Source organism: Salmo salar, chromosome ssa10 (assembly GCF_905237065.1).
Source record: "Salmo salar chromosome ssa10, Ssal_v3.1, whole genome shotgun sequence".
NCBI classification, from domain to species: domain Eukaryota; kingdom Metazoa; phylum Chordata; class Actinopteri; order Salmoniformes; family Salmonidae; genus Salmo; species Salmo salar.
Window position 1 is genome coordinate 110,582,119 of NC_059451.1, and position 20,368 is coordinate 110,602,486.

General features: G+C 47.6%; 1 protein-coding gene across 1 annotated transcript in view; it reads left to right on the top strand.

Annotated features, from left to right (window-relative positions):
* LOC106561580 (mitochondrial inner membrane protease subunit 2) overlaps window positions 1-20,368 on the top strand; it is a 259,205-nt gene that overhangs the window by 220,145 nt on the left and 18,692 nt on the right. Inside the window, 1 exon segment of the mRNA XM_045688754.1 lies at window positions 1,778-1,880. Coding sequence (XP_045544710.1) covers window positions 1,778-1,880 — 103 coding nt within the window.

Genomic DNA, 20,368 nt, shown 5'->3' on the forward strand with positions numbered 1-20,368 from the left:
GCAATATTCTGAGTACATAGCTCGGCCATCACAGCTAGCTATTTTGACACCCACCAAGTTTGGGGCTCACTAAACTCAGAATTACTATTAGAAAAATTGGATTACCTTTGCTGTTTTTGTCAGAATGCACTCCCAGGACTTCTACTTCAACAACAAATGTTGTTTTGGTTCCAAATAATCCATAGTTATATTCAAATAGCTCCGTTTTGTTCGTGCGTTCAGGGCACTATCCGAAGGGTGATGCGCGAGTGCATTTCGTGACAAAAAAAAATCTAAATATTACATTACCATACTTAGAAGCATGTCAAACGCTGTTTAACATCAATTTTTATGCTATTTTTCTCGTAAAATAGCGATAATATTCCAACCGGGCAAGGTTGTATTCATTCAAAGGCTGAAAGAAACGAGTAGTCTCGTGAACGCGCATCTCAGTCTCACTGTCCCCAGGCTGATCAGTTACAAACTCTGCTGCTGTTCTTTGCCCAGAGACAGCAGACACCCCATTCCACTTTCTGGCGGTTTTAGAGAGCCAATGGAAGCCTTAGAAAATGTCACGTTACAGCACAGATGCTGTATTTTCGATAGAGATGCAACAGAAGGACAACAAATTGTCAGACAGGGCACTTCCTGTATGGAATCTTCTCAGGTTTTGCCCTGCCATATGAGTTCTGTTATACTCACAGACACCATTCAAACAGTTTTAGAAACTTTAGAGTGTTTTCTATCCAAATCTATGAATTATATGCATATTCTAGTTTCTGGGCAGGAGTAGTAACCAGATTAAATCGGGTAAGGTTTTTATCCGGCCGTGAAAATACTGCCCCCTATCCCAAATAAGTTAAGTAACTGTAAGGGGTCAGACTTGACCCCATCGACCATGACGGCCTGAGTTCTATCTTTAAGATAGTCATAAAACCATCGGCAGGCATCAGTGCCCAGTCCTATAGATGACAGCTTACTCAAAAGGATAGCATGGTCTACAGTGTCAAAAGCTTTTGACAAATCTACAAACAACGATGTCCTTCCCTGGGTCAACAACTTCCAACTTCCTTTGTTGGCTCTCTGTTCACCATAGACGCCTCAAACAACTTTCTAAAGACTGTAGACATCTAGTGGAAGCCCTAGGAAGTGCAAAATGAACCCTAACTCACTGTGTGTCAGAAAGGCAGGGACTGAAAAACTACAGGCACCAGATTTTCACTTCCTGGTTGTATTTTTCTCAGGTTTTTGCCTGCCATATGAGTTCTGTTATACTCACAGACACGATTCAAACAGTTTTAGAAACTTCAGAGTGTTTTCTATCCAAATCTACTAATATGCATATTCTAGTTTCTGGGCCAGAGTAGTAACCTGTTTAAATTGGGTACGATTTTCATCCAGCCGTGAAAATACTGCCCCCTAGCCCAGACAGGTTAATTTTAGCTGTATTTCTGGTTTTTGTGACGCCTCTCCTTGCTTGGAAAATGGCTGTGTGGTTTTTCTTGTCTAGGTGCTGTCCTAACATAATCTAATGCTATGCTTTCGCCGTAAAGCCTTTTAGAAATCGGACACAATGGTTGGATTAACGAGAAGATTATCTTTAAAATGGTGTATAATACTTGTATGTGTGAGAAATTTGAATTATGAGATTTTTGTTGTTTTGAATTTGGCGCTCTGCTATTTCACTGGCTGTTGGCGAGGTGGGACGCTACCATCCCACATACCTCAGAGAGGATAACTGTCTAATGTGTTGATCCAAATGTGTTGATCCAAACCTCCGCCCTCCCTCTCTCTCCAGGACGCTTGGCTATAAGAACCGCTATCTGAGAGTCCCTGATGGCCACTTTTGGATCCAGGGGGACCATCAAGGCCACAGTCTGGACAGCAACAGCTTTGGACCGGTAAGCCACTTCTCTGCTTAAACTCCCTATTGTACACTGCTCTGCTCAAAGTTCTCCACTACACAATGGGAATGGCCCATGCCAAAGCCTTATATTAGAATATAAAAGCCTTATATTGGAATACGAAAGCCATAAATTAGAATATAAAAGCCTTATATTAGAATATAAAAGCCTTATATTAGAATATAAAAGCCTTATATACACTGAGTGTACAAAACATTAAGAACACCTGCTCTTTCCATGACATAGATTGACCAGGTGAATCCAGGTGGAAAATGATGATCCCTTATTGATGTCACTTGTCAATTCAATCTGTGTACATGAAGGGGAGACAGGTTAAAGAAGGATTTCTAAGCCTTGAGACAAGTGAGACATGGATTGTGTATGTGTGCCATTCAGAGGGTGAACAGGGTATGTTTTTCACGATCAATAGTTTCCCCTGTGTATCAAGAATGGTCCACCACCCAAAGGCCATCCAGTCAACTTGACACAACTATGAGAAAAATTGGAGTCAACATGGGCCAGCATCCCTGTGGAACACTTTCGACACCTTGTAGAGTCCATGCCCTGACGAACTGAGGTACAACTCAATATTAGGAAGGCGCTCTTAATGTTTTGTAAACTCAGTGTTATATTTGGATTTAAATATAAGGCTCTGGGCGATGCCATTGAAAAGTTAAGCACAGCTTGTCTGAGTCGTGATGTGTGTCCAGCAGCTCCACATTGGAACTTCAACAATGGGCCTAAATAGCCCCTGGGAGTATTTAATGACGAAAAGGAAAATAATTTAATAGCCATGCATTGGCGAACAAACCTAGGTTCCAAATGTGTAATTTGTGTTCTGCTCATTAGGACAAGTTGTTCCCTCAGAGGGAAGAAACTCCGAACAGTTTCTCCACACGGTAGACAGGCAGGTAGTTGGCACCAGTGGTGGAAAAAGTAACCAATTGTCATAATTGAGTAAAAGTATTTCAGGAGCTGTTATTGGATGGAAGAAGGAAGCAGCATAGCAGAGCAGAGGCTAGGGAATGATCTATCTGTGGCGTTCCAATCCTTTAAAGGAACTACTTTGTACTTGACATTTAACTGGGTCCATCAAACCCAGCTGCTGGTTTTTGGGGAATCACCAGGTGAAGTTGGTTTTGGATGGTTCTATGTCAGTACTGTGTCTGTAGCTGGATCACAGCTTTTAAGTATTTGGTTAGAGTGAAGTTTTGTGGAGGATTTTGTGGATTACCTTATTGTGACCAGTTTATTTACCGGCCTTGAACAGAATATTAAAAGTGAAACTGTTTCCTTTACTCATTTTATCCTATAGTATATCTAAATGCAGTGACACATAGGCCTAACACTGGAAGTACGTACCCTCTTGTGGTTTCTTTTGTAGGCCTGTACGGTGTAGTATGCATGCAAATATGAACAATATTTCTGCATGCGTATTAGGCCTACTTACGTATCACCTCAATATAAAATGCATTGGTCTTACTGACATTGTGTCGTTTGTTTGTATTGTTTTCCTGAACACTGTAGAGACCATCTCTCAGATATGCTGGTCACAACAGCTAAGAATTGAAATAGCTGCTGTCCTCATCTTTACTCATACTTAATCTCTCTTTGCACTGTTCATGTTTTTTCTAGCAGGACCGAGATGTATACCATATTCAAGTACATGCTGTACTCCACATAATGCTATAGGATCTGTTCCTAAAATGTATTTAAAAGAAAAAAGCTTTGAGCTTCCTTGACCTGTGAATAGTAGAATGTATAACAATACATTTCTAGTGCTTGTCCGGATTTACATTTCACAAAAAGTGTATTACACCGATGTGAAATGTTATTTGTTTCTAAAATATCTGGATATTGGTTATATGAAAGTTAGTCCATTTTGCAGTAGAGGAACAACCAAAGAGAAAAATGTTCAATTTTTCTATTGTGCTGACATCATTTTAAATGGGTCTACTGGGCACGGAACCTTTTTGCTAGGAAGTGAATAAACACGCTTCTCAGTAAAGCACTTACCTGCCTGCTACCTCTCTCTCTCTCTCTTGCTCTTTCTCTCGTTCTCTCACTTTCGCTCTCTCACTTTCACTTTCTCTTTTTTCTCTATCTCTCTTTTCTCTCTCTCTCGCTCTCTTTCTCTTTTCTCTCTTCTCTCTCTCTTTTGTTACGCTCTCTCTCTCTTTTGTTATTTCTACTCGACTATGACCCAATAGGCTCTCTGGGCTTCCTGAAGAGCCAGGTGCAGTATAAAGTGCCGTGTGACATGTAGTTACTGAGTGAGCTGTCAGGTCAGATAGACCTTAACAAATATCTCAGTAATACCTTTTGTCTAAATCAGATGATGTATTTATTGTAGCTTGAAATATGCTGAATGCCTGAAACTGCGTTCAACGGTTGCTTTGTCTACGGGTTTACGGAGGCCAAACAACAAAAATAAATGTTGCTTTATCGTATTGTGGTGCTTTGATATCTTATTATTTTTCAGGTCACTGAAAAATGTCCCATTTCTCAGCGGCATAGGGGCGTGTGGTAATTGAATTGCGTTATGTTTGTTGATATTTATCAATTAAATCTAAATGGCAAACCTATTTGTTGTCCAGATAAAGTCAATAAATGTCACAGTGTGTAACGCCCTGGCCATAGAGGGGTTTTTTGTTCTTTATTTTGGTTAGGCCAGGGTGTTACATTGGGTGGGCATTCTATGCTCATTTTCTATGTTGTCTGTTTCATTGATTTTGGCCGTGTGGCTTCCAATCAGGCACAGCTGTTGTTGGTTGTTGCTGATTGGGAGTCACACATAAGTGCCTGTTTTTCCGTTGGGGTTTTGTGGGTAATTGTTTCTGTTTAGTACCTGACAGGACTGTTTGGCTGTCGGTTTTCTTGTTTTGTGTAGTGTAGTGTTCTTTAGTAAATTAAACTTAACCTCTTACATCTAGACGTTCCGCTAGCGGAACACCTGCTCCAATATCCAATGATAGGCGTGGCGCGAATTACAAATTCCTCAAAAATACAAAAAATGCAATTTTTCAAACATATGACTATTTCACAGCATTTTAAAGACAAGACTCTCCTTTATCTAACCACACTGTCCGATTTCAAAAAGGCTTTACAGCGAAAGCAAAACATTAGATTGTCAGCAGAGTACCAAGCCAGAAATAATCAGACACCCATTTTTCAAGCTAGCATATAATGTCACATAAACCCAAACCACAGCTAAATGCAGCACTAACCTTTGATGATCTTCATCAGATGACAACCCTAGGACATTATGTTATACAATACATGCATGTTTTGTTCAATCAAGTTCATATTTATATAAAAAAATAGCTTTTTACATTAGCATGTGACGTTCAGAACTAGCATACCCCCCGCAAACTTCCGGGGAATTTGCTAACAATTTACTAAATTACTCACGATAAACCTTCACAAAAAGCATAACAATTATTTTAAGAATTATAGATACAGAACTCCTCTATGCACTCGATATGTCCGATTTTAAAATAGCTTTTTGGTGAAAGCACATTTTGCAATATTCTAAGTACATAGCCCAGCCATCACGGGCTAGCTATTTAGACACCCGGCAAGTTTAGCCTTCACCAAAATCAGATTTACTATTATAAAAGTTTGATTACCTTTTGTTGTCTTCGTCAGAATGCACTCCCAGGACTGCTACTTCAATAACAAATGTTGGTTTGGTCCAAAATAATCCATCGTTATATCCGAATAGCGGTGTTTTGTTCGTGCGTCCCAGACACTATCCGAAATGGTAAATCGGGGTCGTGCGCATGGCGCAATTCGTGACAAAACATTTCTAAATATTCCATTACCGTACTTCGAAGCATGTCAACCGCTGTTTAAAATCAATTTTTATGCAATTTATCTCGTAAAAAAAGCGATAATATTCCGACCGGGAATCTCCTTTTCGGCAAACAGAGGAAAAATCACAAAGACGGGGGCGGCCAGGGCATGCGCCTAAGCCCACAGTCCCTTGATTGGCCACTTGAGAAAGGCGATAATGTGTTTCAGCCTGGGGCTGGGATGACGACATTCAGGTTTTTCCCGGGCTCTGAGCGCCCATGGAAGACGTAGGAAGTGTCACGTTAGAGCAGAGATCCTTTGTAAATGATAGAGATGGCAAAGAAGTTCAAGAAATGGTCAGACAGGCCACTTCCTGTAAAGGAATCTCTCAGGTTTTGACCTGCCATTTGAGTTCTGTTATACTCACAGACACCATTCAAACAGTTTTAGAAACTTTGGAGTGTTTTCTATCCAAAGCCAATAATTATATGCATATTCTAGTTACTGGGCAGGAGTAGTAACCAGATTAAATCGGGTACGTTTTTTATCCAGCCGTGAAAATACTGCCCCCTAGCCATAACAGGTTAAATGATGAACACTATCTCCGCTGTGTATTGGTCCACTTTCTCAGACGATGACTTCTCTGTTTCGTCTGACGACGAAGACAGCCGTTACAGAATTACCCACCAAAAACGGAGCAAGCAGCGGAGGAAGGAGAAGCACCAGGAGAGGGGAGATATGGACTCGTGGACATGGGAGGAGATATTGGACGGTAAAGGACCATGGGCTCAAGCTGGGGAGTATCGCCGCCCGCAGTGGGAGATCGAGGATGCGAGAGCGGAGAGGCGCTGGTATGAGGCAAGGGAGCGTGACAGGCAGGAGAGGCAGCCCCCAAACATTTTTTTGGGGGGGCACACGGGGAGTGTGGTGGAACCAGGAAGGAATTCTGGGCCAACTCCCCGTGCTTACGGCAGGCAGCGCGGTACTGGTAAGGCACCGTGTTATGCTGTGAAGCGCACGGTGTCTCCAGTGCGCGTGCATAGCCCGGTGCGCTATAGGCCAGCCCCCTGCAAGTGCCATGCGAGTGCAGGCATCGAGCCAGGACGGATTGTGCCAGCTCAGCGCGTCTGGTCTCCAGTGCGCCTTTTCGGTCCAGGTTATCGTGCACCGGCTCTGCGCACTGTGTCTCCAGGGCGCTGGGAGGGTCTAGTTTGCCCAATGCCTGCGCTCCGCCCGTGCCGGGCCAAAGTGGGCATTCAGCCTGGAGTGTGGGTAAATAACCTACGTACCAGAACTCCAGTGCTCCCCCACAGCCCGGTTTATCCTGTGCCTCCTCCTCGGACCAGGCCTCCAGTGGGTCTCCCCATCCTGGTTAAGCCTGTGCCTCCTCCACGGACCAGGCCTCCAGTGGGTCTCCCCATCCTGGTCTCTCTGTGCCGCCTCCATGGACCAGGCCGCCAGTGGGTCTGCCCATCCTGGTCTCTCCTGTGCCGCCTCCACGGACCAGGCCTCCAGTGGGTCTCCCCATCCTGGTCTCTCCTGTGCCGCCTCCACGGACCAGGCCTCCAGTGGGTCTCCCCATCCTGGTCTCTCCTGTGCCGCCTCCATGGACCAGGCCTCTAGTGGGTCTCCCCAGCCTGGTGAGTCCAGTGCCTGCGCCCAGAGCCAGGCCTCCTTCATGTCTCCCCAGTCTCGTGAATCCTGGGCCAGAGCCGCCAGAGCCGCCCGCCAGTCCAACAACAGCTGTGCCTGATTGGAAGCCACACGGCCAAAATCAATGAAACAGACAACATAGAAAATGAGCATGCTGGCGGGCGGCGCAGCCATCGCCGCCCGCCAGCCGGGCGCAGCTATCGCCGCCCGCCAGCCGGGCGCAGCCATCGCCGCCCGCCAGCCGGGCGCAACCAGGATCGCCCGCCGGCCGGGCGCAGCCATCGCCGCCCGCCGGCCGGGCGCAGTCAGGGTCGCCCGCCAGCCGGGCGCAACCAAGGTCGCCCACCAGTCCTCCGGTGCGGCCAGGGGCGCTACCTAAGTGGGCAACGCCGAGGGTGGAGCAGAGGCCACGTCCCGTACCTGAGCCGCCGACGTAAGAAGGCCCACCCGGACCCTCCCCTTCAGAGTCAGGTTTTGCGGCCGGAGGCCGCACCTTGGGGGGGGTACTGTAACGCCCTGGCCATAGAGAGGTTTTTTTTATTTTGGTTAGGCCAGGGTGTTACATTGGGTGGGCATTCTATGCTCATTTTCTATGTTGTCTGTTTCATTGATTTTGGCCGTGTGGCTTCCAATCAGGCACAGCTGTTGTTGGTTGTTGCTGATTGGGAGTCACACATAAGTGCCTGTTTTTCCGTTGGGGTTTTGTGGGTAATTGTTTCTGTTTAGTGCCTGACAGGACTGTTTGGCTGTCGGTTTTCTTGTTTTGTGTTGTGTAGTGTTCTTTAGTAAATTAAACTTAAATGATGAACACTAACTCCGCTGCGTATTGGTCCATTTTCTCAGACGATGACTTCTCTGTTTCGTCTGACGACGAAGACAGCCGTTACACAGTGACTATCACACACCCAACTACAGCAATTAGCGAAGGAGTATTGTACCAAATCCATTCCTATATGACAACCTTTAGTAGCTCGTTTTGCCACTCCCAGTCCCTACACTAAGACTTCTGAGGAAGAAGGGAGAGGTGTTGGTATTCTGGAGTCTTTTATCACAGGCCCCTGATGTCTACAAGGCCTTGGCACTTATTTCTCCGGTGTGAGGGAACAGTGGAACAGTTAGTTTAGCTTTCTAGGCCACCTCACCTCACCTCCGCAGCCTTGAAATGTCATTTGAGAATTGTATTGTGTATTTATGAAAGTCTTGGCATCTGTCTACAGTCTGTTGTGTGTGTTGAAACCTAAAAAATGCACAGTCTAAAACACATTGCTTTTGTCTTTCTTTATCATTATCCCATGGTGGCTGATTAATAATTTATTCCGGATAATTCCTGATCCCTGCCATGTCAAACAGTAAGTCCTAAAGGACCGTGCATCACAGGAAATGGACCTAAAACCACACCATGAGCACCTGCCACACCACAAACAAGATGACACTGACAGACATGGCAGATCTGCTTCTAGCTCCTAAGCAACTTTGTAGTATTTTTTTTTTTTGTGTGTGTGTGTTATTTCTTACATTATTAGCCCAGAACATTTTTTGTGTTATTACATACAGCAAGAAATAACTTTTGTATATAAGAGCGACGGTAACTCACCAGAATTACGACCAGGAATACAACTTTCCTTTGTTCGTACACCTCCGGTTATAGTCACAGCTGTGTATATTCCCCCTCAAGCCGATACCACGATGGCCCTCAAGGAACTACACTGGACTGTGTTCAAACTGGAAACCGCATATCCTGAGGCCGCATTTACTGTAGCTGGGGATTTTAACAAAGCAAATTTGAGGAAAATGCTACCGAAGTTCCAATCAACACATTGACTGTAGTACTCGCGCTGCTAAAACGCTGGACCACTGCTACTCCCGCTTCCGGGATGCCTACAAGGCTCTTCCCTGCCCTCCCTACGGCAAATCAGATCACAACTCCATTTTGCTCCTCCATTCCTATGGGCAAAAACTCAAACAGGAAGTACCCGTGCTAAGATCTATTCAATGCTGGTCTGAACAATCGGAATCCATGCTTCAAGATTGTTTTGATCACGCAGACTGGGATATGTTCCAGGTAGCCTCTTAGAATGACATTGACATATACACGGACACGGTGACTGAGTTCATCTGGAAGTGTATAGGGGATTTGTTCCAACTGTGGCTATTAAAACCTACCCAAACCGTGGATAGATGGCAGCATTCGCAGAAAACTGAAAGCGTGAACCACCGCATTTAACTATGGCAAGGTGACTGGGTTTATGGTTGAATACAAACATTGGAGGTAATCCCTCCAATAGGCAATCAAACAAGCAAAACATCAGTACAGAGACAAAGTGGAGTTGCAATTCAACGGCTCAGACTCAAGACGTATGTGGCAGGGTCTACAGACAATCCCGGATTACAAAGGGAAAACCAGCCATGTTGCGGACACTGACATCTTGCTCCCGGACAAGCTAAACACATTTTTTGCCTGCTTTGAGGATAACACAGTGGCACCGACACGGCCCGCTCCCAAGGACTGTGGGTTCTCGTTCTTCGTGGCCGACGTGAGTAAGACTTTTAAGAGTGTTAACCCTCGCAAGGCTGTCAGCCCAGATGGCATCCCTAGCCGCGTCCTCAGAGCATGCACAGACCAGCTGGCTGGAGTGTTTACGGACATATTCAATCTCACCCTACCTCAGTCTGCTGTCCCCACTTGCTTCAAGATGTCCACCATTGTTCCTGTACTCAAAAAAGCAAAGGTAACTAACTTAATGACTATAGCCCCATAGCACTCACTTTTGTCATCATGAAGTGCTTTGAAAGGCTAGCTAAGGGTCATATCACCTCTACCTTACCTGACACCCTAGACCCATTTCAATTTGCATACCGCCCCAATAGATCCACAGACGATGCAATCACCATCGCACTGCACACTGCCCTATCCCATCTGGACAAGAGGATTACCTATGTAATAATGCTGTTCATTGACTATAGCTCAGCATTCAACACCATAGTACCCTTCAAGCTCATCATTAACCTTGGGGCCCTCAACGTCAACAAAACGAAGGAGCTGATCGTGGACTTCAGGAAACAGCAGAGGGAGCAGACCCCATCCACATCGACGGGACCGCAGTGGAGAATGTGAAAAGCTTCAAGTTCCTCGGTGTACACATCACTGACAATCTGAAATGGTCCACCCACACAGACAGTGTGGTGAAGAAGGCACAACAGCGACTGCCTGCCCTCCAGGACACCTACAGCACCAGATGTCATAGGTAGGCCAAAAAGATCATCAAGGATATCAACCACCCGAGCCAGGGCCTGTTCACCCTTCTACCATCCAGAAGGTGATGTCAGCACAGGTGCATCAAAGCTTGGAACGAGAGACTGAAAAACAGCTTCTATCTCAAGGCCATCAGACTGTTAAATTACCACCAGGTTACTCAACCCTGCACCTTGGAGGCTGCTGCGCTATATACATAGACATGGAATCACTGGTCACTTTAATAATGAAACACTAGTAACTTTAATAATGTTTACATACTTCTTTACTCATTTTACATGTATATGCTGTATTCTATTTTACTGTATTTTAGTCAATGCCACGCCCGCATTGCTCATCCTAATATTTATATATTTCTTAATTCCATTCTTTTACTTTTAGATTTCAAATCAAATCAAGTCAAATTTTATTTGTCACATGCGCCGAATACAAGTGTAGACCTTACAGTGAAGTGCTTACTTACAAGCCCTTAACCAACAATGCAGTTTTAAGATAATACCTAAAAAAAGTAAGAGATAAGAATAACAAATAATTAAAGAGCAGCAGTAAATAACAATAGCGGGGATATATACAGGGGGTATCGGTACAGAGTCAATGTGTCAATGTGCGGGGGGCACCGGTGTCAAGGTAATTGAGGTAATTATGTACATGTAGGAGTTATTAAAGTGACTATGCATAGATAATAACAGAGAGTAGCAGCAGTCTGGGGGGGTGCAAATAGTCTGGGTAGCCATTTGATTAGCTGTTCAGGAGTCTTATGGCTTGGTGGTAGAAGCTGTTTAGAAACCTCTTGGACCTAGACTTGGTGTTCCGGTACTGCTTGCCGTGCGGTAGCAGAGAGAACAGTCTATGACTAGGGTGGCTGGAGTCTTTGACAATTTTTAGGGCCTTCCTCTGACACCGTCTGGTGTAGAGGTCCTGGATGGCAGGAAGCTTGGCCCCAGTGATGTACTGGGCCATGCGCACTACCCTCCGTAGTACCTTGCGGTCGGAGGCCGAGCAGGTGCCATACCAGGCAGTGATGCAACCCGTCAGGATGCTCTTGATGGTGGAGCTGCAAAACCTTTTGAGAATCTGAGGACCCATGCCAAATCTTTTCAGTCTCCTGAGGGGGAATAGGTTTTGTTGTGCCCTCTTCACAACTGTCTTGGTGTGCTTGGACTATGTTAGTTTGTTGGTGATGTGGACACAAAGGAACTTGAAGCTCTCAACCTGCTCCACTACAGCCCTGTCGATGAGAATGGGGACGTGCTCGGTCCCCATTTTCCTGTAGTCCACAATCATCTCCTTTGTCTTGATCACGTTGAGGGAGAGGTTGTTGTCCTGGCACCACACAGTCAGGCCTCTGACCTCCTCCCTATAGTCTGTCTCATCATTGTCGGTGATCAGGCCTACCACTGCTGTGTCATCAGCAAACTTAATGATGGTGCTGGAGTCGTGCCTGGTAGTGCAGTCATGAGTGAACAAGGAGTACAGGAGGGGACTGAGCACGCACCCCTGAGGGGCCCCCGTGTTGAGGATCAGCATGGCGGATGTGTTGTTACCTACCCTTACCACCTGGGGCGGCCCATCAGGAAGTCCAGGATCCAGTTGCAGAGGGAGGTGCTTATTGATGAGCTTTGAGGGCACTGTGGTGTTGAACGCTGAGCTGTGAACAATGAATAACATTCTCACATAGGTGTTCCTTTTGTCTAGGTGGGAAAGGGCAGTGTGGTGCAATAGAGATTGCATCATCTGTGGATATGTTGGTGCAGTATGCAAATTGAAGTGGGTCTAGGGTTTCTGGGATAATGGTGTTGTGAGCCATGACCAGCCTTTCAGAGCATTTCATGGCTACAGATGTGAGTGCTACGGGTCGGTAGTCATTTATACAGGTTATCTTAGTGTTCTTGGGCACAGGGACTATGGTGGTCTGCTTGAAACATATTGTTATTACAGACTCAGACAGGGAGAGGTTGAAAATGTCAGTGAAGACACTTGCCAGTTGGTCAGCACATGCTCGCTTTACACGTCCTGGTAATCGGTGAGGCCCTGCAGCCTTGTGAATGTTGACCTGTTTAAAGGTCTAACTCACATCGGCTGTGGAGAGCGTGATCACACAGTCGTCTGAAACAGCTGATGCTCTCATGCATGTTTCAGTGTTACTTGCCTCGAAGCAAGCATAGAAGTTATTTAGCTCGTCTGGTAGGCTCGTGTCACTGGTCAGCTCTCGGCTGTGCTTCCCTTTGTAGTCTGTAATAGTTTGCAAGCCCTGCCACATCAGACGAGCATCGGAGCTGGTGTAGTATGATTCGATCTTAGTCCTGTATTGACACTTTCCTGTTTGATGGTTCGTCCGAAGGCATAGCGTGATTTCTTTTAGTTTCCGGGTTGGAGTCCAGCTTGAAAGCGGAAGCTCTACCCTTTAGCTCAGTGTGAATGTTGCTGTACACCATGGCTTCTGGTTGGGATATGTATGTACAGTCACTGTGGGGACAACGTCCTCGATACACTTATTGATAAAGCCAGTGACTGATCCCGGAACATATTCCAGTCTGTGCTAGCAAAACAGTCCTGTAGTTTAGCATCTGCTTCATTTGACCACTTTTTTATAGACCGAGTCACTGGTGCTTCCTACTTAAATTTTTGCTTGTTAGCAGGAATTAGGAGGATAGAATTGTGGTCAGATTTGCCAAATGGAGGGCGAGGGAGAGCTTTAAAACGCTGATAGAAATTAGGTAAATGTCACGACTTCCACCGAAGTCGGTCCCTCTCCTTGTTCGGGCGGCGTTCGGCGGTCGACGTCGCCGGCCTTCTAGCCATCGCCGATCCACTTTTCATTTTACATTTGTTTTGTCTTTGTCTTACACACCTGGTTTCAATCCCCCAATTACTTGTTCATTATTTAACCCTCTAATCCCCCATGTTTGTTTGTTTGAGTAATTGTTTGTTGTATTGCGGTCCGTATTTGTGGCCATGTATTTATGCGACATGTATTGTATTAATTTTGAGTAAAATGACTTTCATTACTCATATCTGCTGTCCTGCACCTGACTCATCTCACCAGCTACACACAGACGCTTTACAGAATTACTCACCACTGAATGGAGTCAGCAGGAGCAGACGCCCTCCCTGTGGCGTTAGAGGAGCGCATCCAGCAGCACGCGACCATGTTGCAACGTCTGGGCACCGCCATGGATCGCGTTGGGAGAGAGGAGGAGGTCGTCCAGGACCTCCACCAGCCCCACTACAGCAGGCCCCACTGTCCACCCCTCCTTCACCCGGTCCCAGCGGGATTCGGCTCGCGCTCCTACTCCAGCTGGAGCTCTACCTAGCGATTGTCCACCCGGCTCCCTCGGGACGTGAGAGCGTGTCCGCCCTCGTCTCCTGCCTCTCAGGCAAAGCCCTGGAGTGGGCCAACGCCGTATGGAGTGAAGGAGACGCGGCGGACCATTACGCAGAGTTCACCAGCCGCTTTCGGGCAGTTTTTGACCACACGCCTGAGGGTCGAGCGCCGGGTGAACGTCTGTTCCACCTGAGGGAGGGGATGAGGAGCGCGCCGGATTTCGCTTTTGGACTTCCACGCTGGCGGCCAGGGTCCGGAACGACAGGGCCCTGATCAATCATTACCGGTGCAGTCTGCGCGAGGACGTTCGTCAGGAGTTGGCTTGCCAAGACACCACCCTCACTTTGGACCAGCTGGTGGATCTGTCCATCCGGCTGGACAACCTGCTGGCTGCCAGCGGACGTCCGGATCGGGGCCTGTCAGTTCCATCCCCCAGCACCTCCGCTCCGACGCCCATGGAGCTGGGAGGTGCTGCGCTTATGGCGACTGGAGGAGGGGCCATTCCCTGCCACAGAGGGCATACTGCTGGTCGGTGCTGGGGAGGTTCCTCAGGGAGTTGAGGCAGCAGGCAGGGCACTATCGTGTTATCCCAGGTGAGTCGGCACCAGGCTCACCCAGAGACCCCTGTTGCTCACATGTTTGTATTTATTATTAAATTTGAGTTTTCCCTGCATTCCGAGCATAAGGCGCTCGTAGATTCAGGCGCAGCTGGGAATTCTATTGACCGTTCATTTGTTCCTGTGGAAATTCCCTTCCCTGTGCATGCCCTAGATAGTCGACCATTAGGGTCTGGGCTGATTAGGGAGGCCACTACTCCACTAAGCATGGTTACGCAGGAGGATCACAAGGAGAGAATCAGTCTCTTCCTTATTGATTCTCCTGCGTTTCCCATGGTGCTGGGCTTACCCTGGTTGGCCTGTCATGACCCCACTTTTTCGTGGCAATAGAGGGCTCTCAAGGGGTGGTCACCAGAGTGCTCAGGGAGGTGTGTAGGAGTTTCCATCGGTGCGACTACGGTGGAAAGTCCAGACCAGGTCTCCACCGTGCGCATCCCCTCAGAATATGCCGAATTGGCTCTCGCCTTCTGTAAGAAGAAGGCAACTCAATTACCACCCCATTGACGGGGGGATTGTGCGATAAATCTCCTGGTAGACACAACAATTCCCAGGAGTCACGTGTATCCTCTGTCACAGGAGGAGATGGCGGCTATGGAAACATATGTCTCCGAATCCCTGGGGCAGGGATACATTCGGCCCTCCACTTCAACTGCCTCCTCGAGTTTCTGTTTTGTGAAGAAGGATGGAGGTCTGTATTGACTATCGGGGTATCAATCAGATCACAGTGAGGTACAGCTACCCGCTGCCTCTTATCGCCAGTGCGATCGAGTCAATGAATGGGGTTCACTTCTTCACAAAATTGGATCTCAGGAGTGCTTACAACCCGGTGCGTATACGGGAGGGGGACAAGTGGAAGACGGCATTTAGTACCACTTCAGGGCACTATGAGTACCTCGTCATGCCGTACGGGTTGATGAATGCTCCATCAGTCTTCCAGGCCTTTGTTGACAAGATTTTCCGGGACCTGCACGGGCAGGGTGTAGTGGTGTATATCGACGACATTCTGATATACTCCGCTACATGCGCCGAGCATGTGTCCCTGGTGCGCAGAGTGCTTGGTCGACTGTTGGAGCATGACCTGTACGTCAAGGCTGAGAAATGTCTGTTCTTCCAACAGTCCGTCTCCTTCCTAGGGTACCGCATTTCCACTTCAGGGGTGGAGATGGAGAGTGACGTTCAGCCGTGCGCAATTGGCCGACTCCCACCACGGTAAAGGAAGTGCAGCGGTTTCTAGGGTGTGCCAACTACTAACGGAGGTTTATCCGGGGTTTTGGTAAGGTAGAGGCTCCCATTACTTCACTGCTGAAGGGGGGACCGGTGCGACTGCAGTGGTCGGCTGAGGCGGACAGGGCTTTTCGTCACCTGAAGGCTCTGTTTACCTCAGCTCCCGTGCTGGCCCATCTGGATCCCTCTTTGGCGTTCATAGTGGAGGTGGACGTGTCCGAGGCTGGGATAGGAGCCGTGCTCTCTCAGCGCTCGGGCACGCAACCAAAGCTCTGCCCCTGGGCTTTCTTTTCGAAGAAGCTCAGCCCAACGGAGCGAAAATATGATGTGGGAGACCGGGAGCTGTTGGCTGTTGTCAAGGCTTTGAAGGCGTGGAGACATTGGCTTGAGGGGGCTAAACACCCTTTCCTAATCTGGACTGACCACCGCAATCTGGAGTACATCCGGGCGGCGAGGAGACTGAACCCTCGCCAGGCAAGGTGGGCTATGTTCTTTACCCGTTTTGTTTTCACTCTGTCCTACAGACCAGGTTCCCAGAATGCTAAGGCAGACGACTGTTCCGGATGTATGACACAGAGGAGCGGTCCATGGACCACACTCCCATACTTCCAGCCTCTTGCCTGGTGGCACCGGTGGTGTGGGAGCTGGACGCGGACATTGAGCGGGCGTTACGCACAGAGCCCACTCGCCCCAGTGTCCAGCTGGGCGCCTGTACGTTCTGCGACCGTTTGATCTATTGGGCCCACACGTCACCCTCCTCTGGTCATCCTGACATCGGTCGGACGGTGCGTTGCCTTAGTGGGAAGTACTGGTGGTCCACCTTGGCCAAGGACGTGAGGGTTTATGTTTCCTCCGGTTCGGTGTGCGCCCAGTGCAAGTCTCCCAGGCACCTGCCCAGAGGGAAGTTACAACCCCTACCCGTTCCACAATGGCCTTGGTCGCACCTGTCGGTGGACCTCTTGACGGATCTTTCTCCCTCGCAGGGCAACACCACGATGTGGATTGGTTTTGTAAGTCCTGCCGTCTCCTCCTTTTTCCCGGTCTCTTTACGGCCCTACAGACTGCGGAGGCCCTGTTCATTCATGTCTTCCGGCACTATAGGGTGCCTGAGGACATAGTCTCTGATCGGGGTCCCCAGTTCACGTCCAGGGTCTGGAGAGCGTTCATGGAACATCTGGGGGTCTTGGTCAGCCTCACCTCAGGTTTTCACCCCGAGAGTAACGTGCAGGTGGAGAGAGTAAACCAGGATGTGGGCAGGTTTCTGCAGTCATATAGCCAGGACAGGCCGGGGGAGTGGGCGGTGTTCATCCCCTGGGCAGAGATGGCCAAAAACTCACTCTGCCACTCCTCCACTAACCTCTTTCCCTTCCAGTGCGTACTGGGGAATCAGCCGGTTCTGGCACCTTGGCATCATAGCCAGATCGAAGCTCCTGTGGTGGACGAATGGTATAAGCGCTCGGAGGAGACCTGGGACGCCACACATGTGCACCTGCAACGGGCCGTGAGGCAGCAGAAGGCGAGCGCCGACCGCCACCGCAGTGAGGCCCCGGTGGCGGTCGGAGTGGGAGGGGTACATTCCGGAGGAGAGATGCTGGGTGCCGGTGGAGGACGTCTTGGACCCTTCGTTGCTGCGGGAGTTCCACCGTCTCCATCCGGATCACCCTGCGCCTCGTTCTCTGGGTCGTCCCTGAGGTCGGCGTCAGCACGCTGCTGGAGCCGCACGTCAAGGGGGGGTACCTGTCCTGCGCCTGACTCATCTCACCAGCTACACACAGACGCTTTACAATAAAACTGATTTAAGTTTCCCTGTATTAAAGACTCTGGCCACTAGGAGTGCCGACTCTGGAGGAGCGTTTTCCTGTTTGCTTATAGCGGAATACAGCTCATTGAGTACGGGTTAGTGCCTGTGTCGGTCTGTGGTGGTATGTAGAAAGCTATGAAAAATCTAGATGAAAACTCTCTAGGTAGATATTTAGGTGTACAGCGTATCATGAGATACTCTACCTCAGGCGAGCAAAACCTAGACTTCCTCAGATATCGTGCACCAGCTATTGTTTACATAAACTCAGCAAAAAAAGAAACGTCCTCTCACTGTCAACTTCGTTAATTTTCAGCAAACTTAACATGTGTAAATATTTGTATGAACATAACAAGATTCAACAACTGAGACATAAACTGAACAAGTTCCACAGACATGTGACTAACAGAAATGTAATGTGTCCCTGAGCAAAGGGGGGGTCAAAGTAACAGTGGCCACCAGCTGCATTAAGTACTGCAGTGCATCTCCTCCTCATGGACTGCACCAGATTTGCCAGTTCCTTCTGTGAGATGTTACCCCACTCTTCCACCAAGGCACCTGCAAGTTCCCGGACATTTCTGGGGGGAATGGCCCTAGCCCTCACCTTCCGATCCAACAGGTCCCAGACATGCTCAATGGGATTGAGATCCGGGCTCTTCGCTGGCCATGGCAGAACACTGACATTCCTGTCTTTCAGGAAATCACGCACAGAACGAGCAGGGTGGCTGGTGGCATTGTCATGCTGGAGGGTCATGTCAGGATGAGCCTGCAGGAAGGGTACCACATGAGGGAGGAGGACGTCTTCCCTGTAACACACAGCGTTGAGATTGCCTATAATGACAACAAGCTCAGTCCGATGATGCTCTGACACACCGCCCCAGACCATGACGGACCCTCCACCTCCAAATCGATCCCGCTCCAGAGTACAGGCCTCGGTGTAACGCTCATTCTTTTGACGATAAATGCTTATCCGACCATCCCCCCTGGTGAGACAAACTGCGACTCGTCAGTGAAGAGCACTTTTTGACAGTCCTATCTGGTCCAGTGACGGTGGGTTTGTACCCATAGGCGACATTGTTGCCGGTGATATCTGGTGAGGACCTGCCTTACAACAGGCCTACAAGCCCTCAGTCCAGCTTCTCTCAGCCTATTGTGGACAATCTGAGCACTGATGGAGGGATTGTGCGTTTCTGGTGTAACTTGGGTAGTTGTTGTTGCCATCCTGTACCTGTCTCGCAGGTGTGATGTTCGGATGTTCCGATCCGGTGCAGGTGTTGTTACACGTTGTCATGACGTTGTCCTCTTTGGGTACAGCGAGTACCATCCCCCTCTCCCTCTCTATACCCCCTTCACCGGGCTCTGTAAGAGAGGTCGTAAATTCCTATGAGGAGACCCTCTCTGAGGTATTTGGACATAAATATGTATTATTTCGAACAAAAACAACATTTCTTGTGGAAGTAGCAGTCCTGGGAGTGCATTCTGATGAAGATCAGCAAAGGTAAGAGAATATTTCTAATACTAATTCTGAGTTTAGGTGGCGGGTGACTGTATAGCTCGCTGTGATGGCTGAGCTATGTACTCAGAATATTGAAAAATGTGCTTTCTCCGTAAAGCTATTTTAAAATCTGACAAAGTGGTTGCATCCAGGAGGAGTCTATCTATAACTCTATAAATAATTGATATGTATTTTGTCAATGTTTATGATGAGTATTTTTGTAAATTGATGTGCACATTCACCGGGAGTTTTGGTGGGAATACATTTTCTGAACATCACGCGCCAATGTAAAATGCTGTTTTTGGATATAAATATGAACTTTATCAAACAAAACATACATGTATTGTGTAACATAATGTCCTAGGAGTGTCATCTGATGAAGATCATCAAAGGTTAGTGCTTCATTTAGCTGTGTTTTGGGTTTTATTGACACATGTCCTTGCTTGGAAAATGGCTGTGTGATTATTTTTGTCTATGTACTCTCCTAACATAATCTAATGTTTTGCTTTTGCTGTAAAGCCTTTTTGAAATCAGACAATGTGGTTACATCAAGGAGAAGTGGATCTTTAAAATGGTGTAAAATAGTTGTATGTTTGAGAAAATTGAATTATGACATTTTGTTGTTTTTGAATTTGCCTCCCTGATATTTCACTGGCTGTGTCCTGCAGGTGGGACGCTAGCGTCCCACGTAGCCCATAGAAGATAACTAAATCAGAGGACCACACATGAGCACAGTTATGGTCTGGCGTCATGGGACAGGCCCTTTTCTCCTCTTCCAAATAAAACCCCCACCTAGGTTTTCTATCACTAGACCAGCTTACCTCGATAACGAGAGGGCCAAGGTTTGAGAGAAGACCAGCTTACCTCGATAACGAGAAGGCCAAGGATTGCAGACCATGCATTTCTCTGGCTGAACTTTTAACCATACTACGTGGTTAAACTCTTAGACTATCGATACCGACAGAATAAGAACAAGTCTTTGATATTAATTACTAGTCTGCAGCTAGGAATTCGGTATCATTGAACGCGAAGACCGACAACCGCCGAAACAGCTATTCTATAACGACATGAATGAATGTTACTCTGAACTATCCATTCTAACCACGACAGTGAGAGAGAGAGGGGGCGGACAGACTCTCCAACAGAAACAAACTTTTCAACAGAGATCCCAATGACACACTGAGCGTAAATATATATATTGATTGCAATTGTTCCCGAATGAGTGAGCGTTCATGTGCAAAGGATTAGCATTTCAATTGTTATAATATTCAACTCTGTAGTGTCTCCTCAGTTGACCCCCCCACTCCCCTTTTGTCTAACAAGCC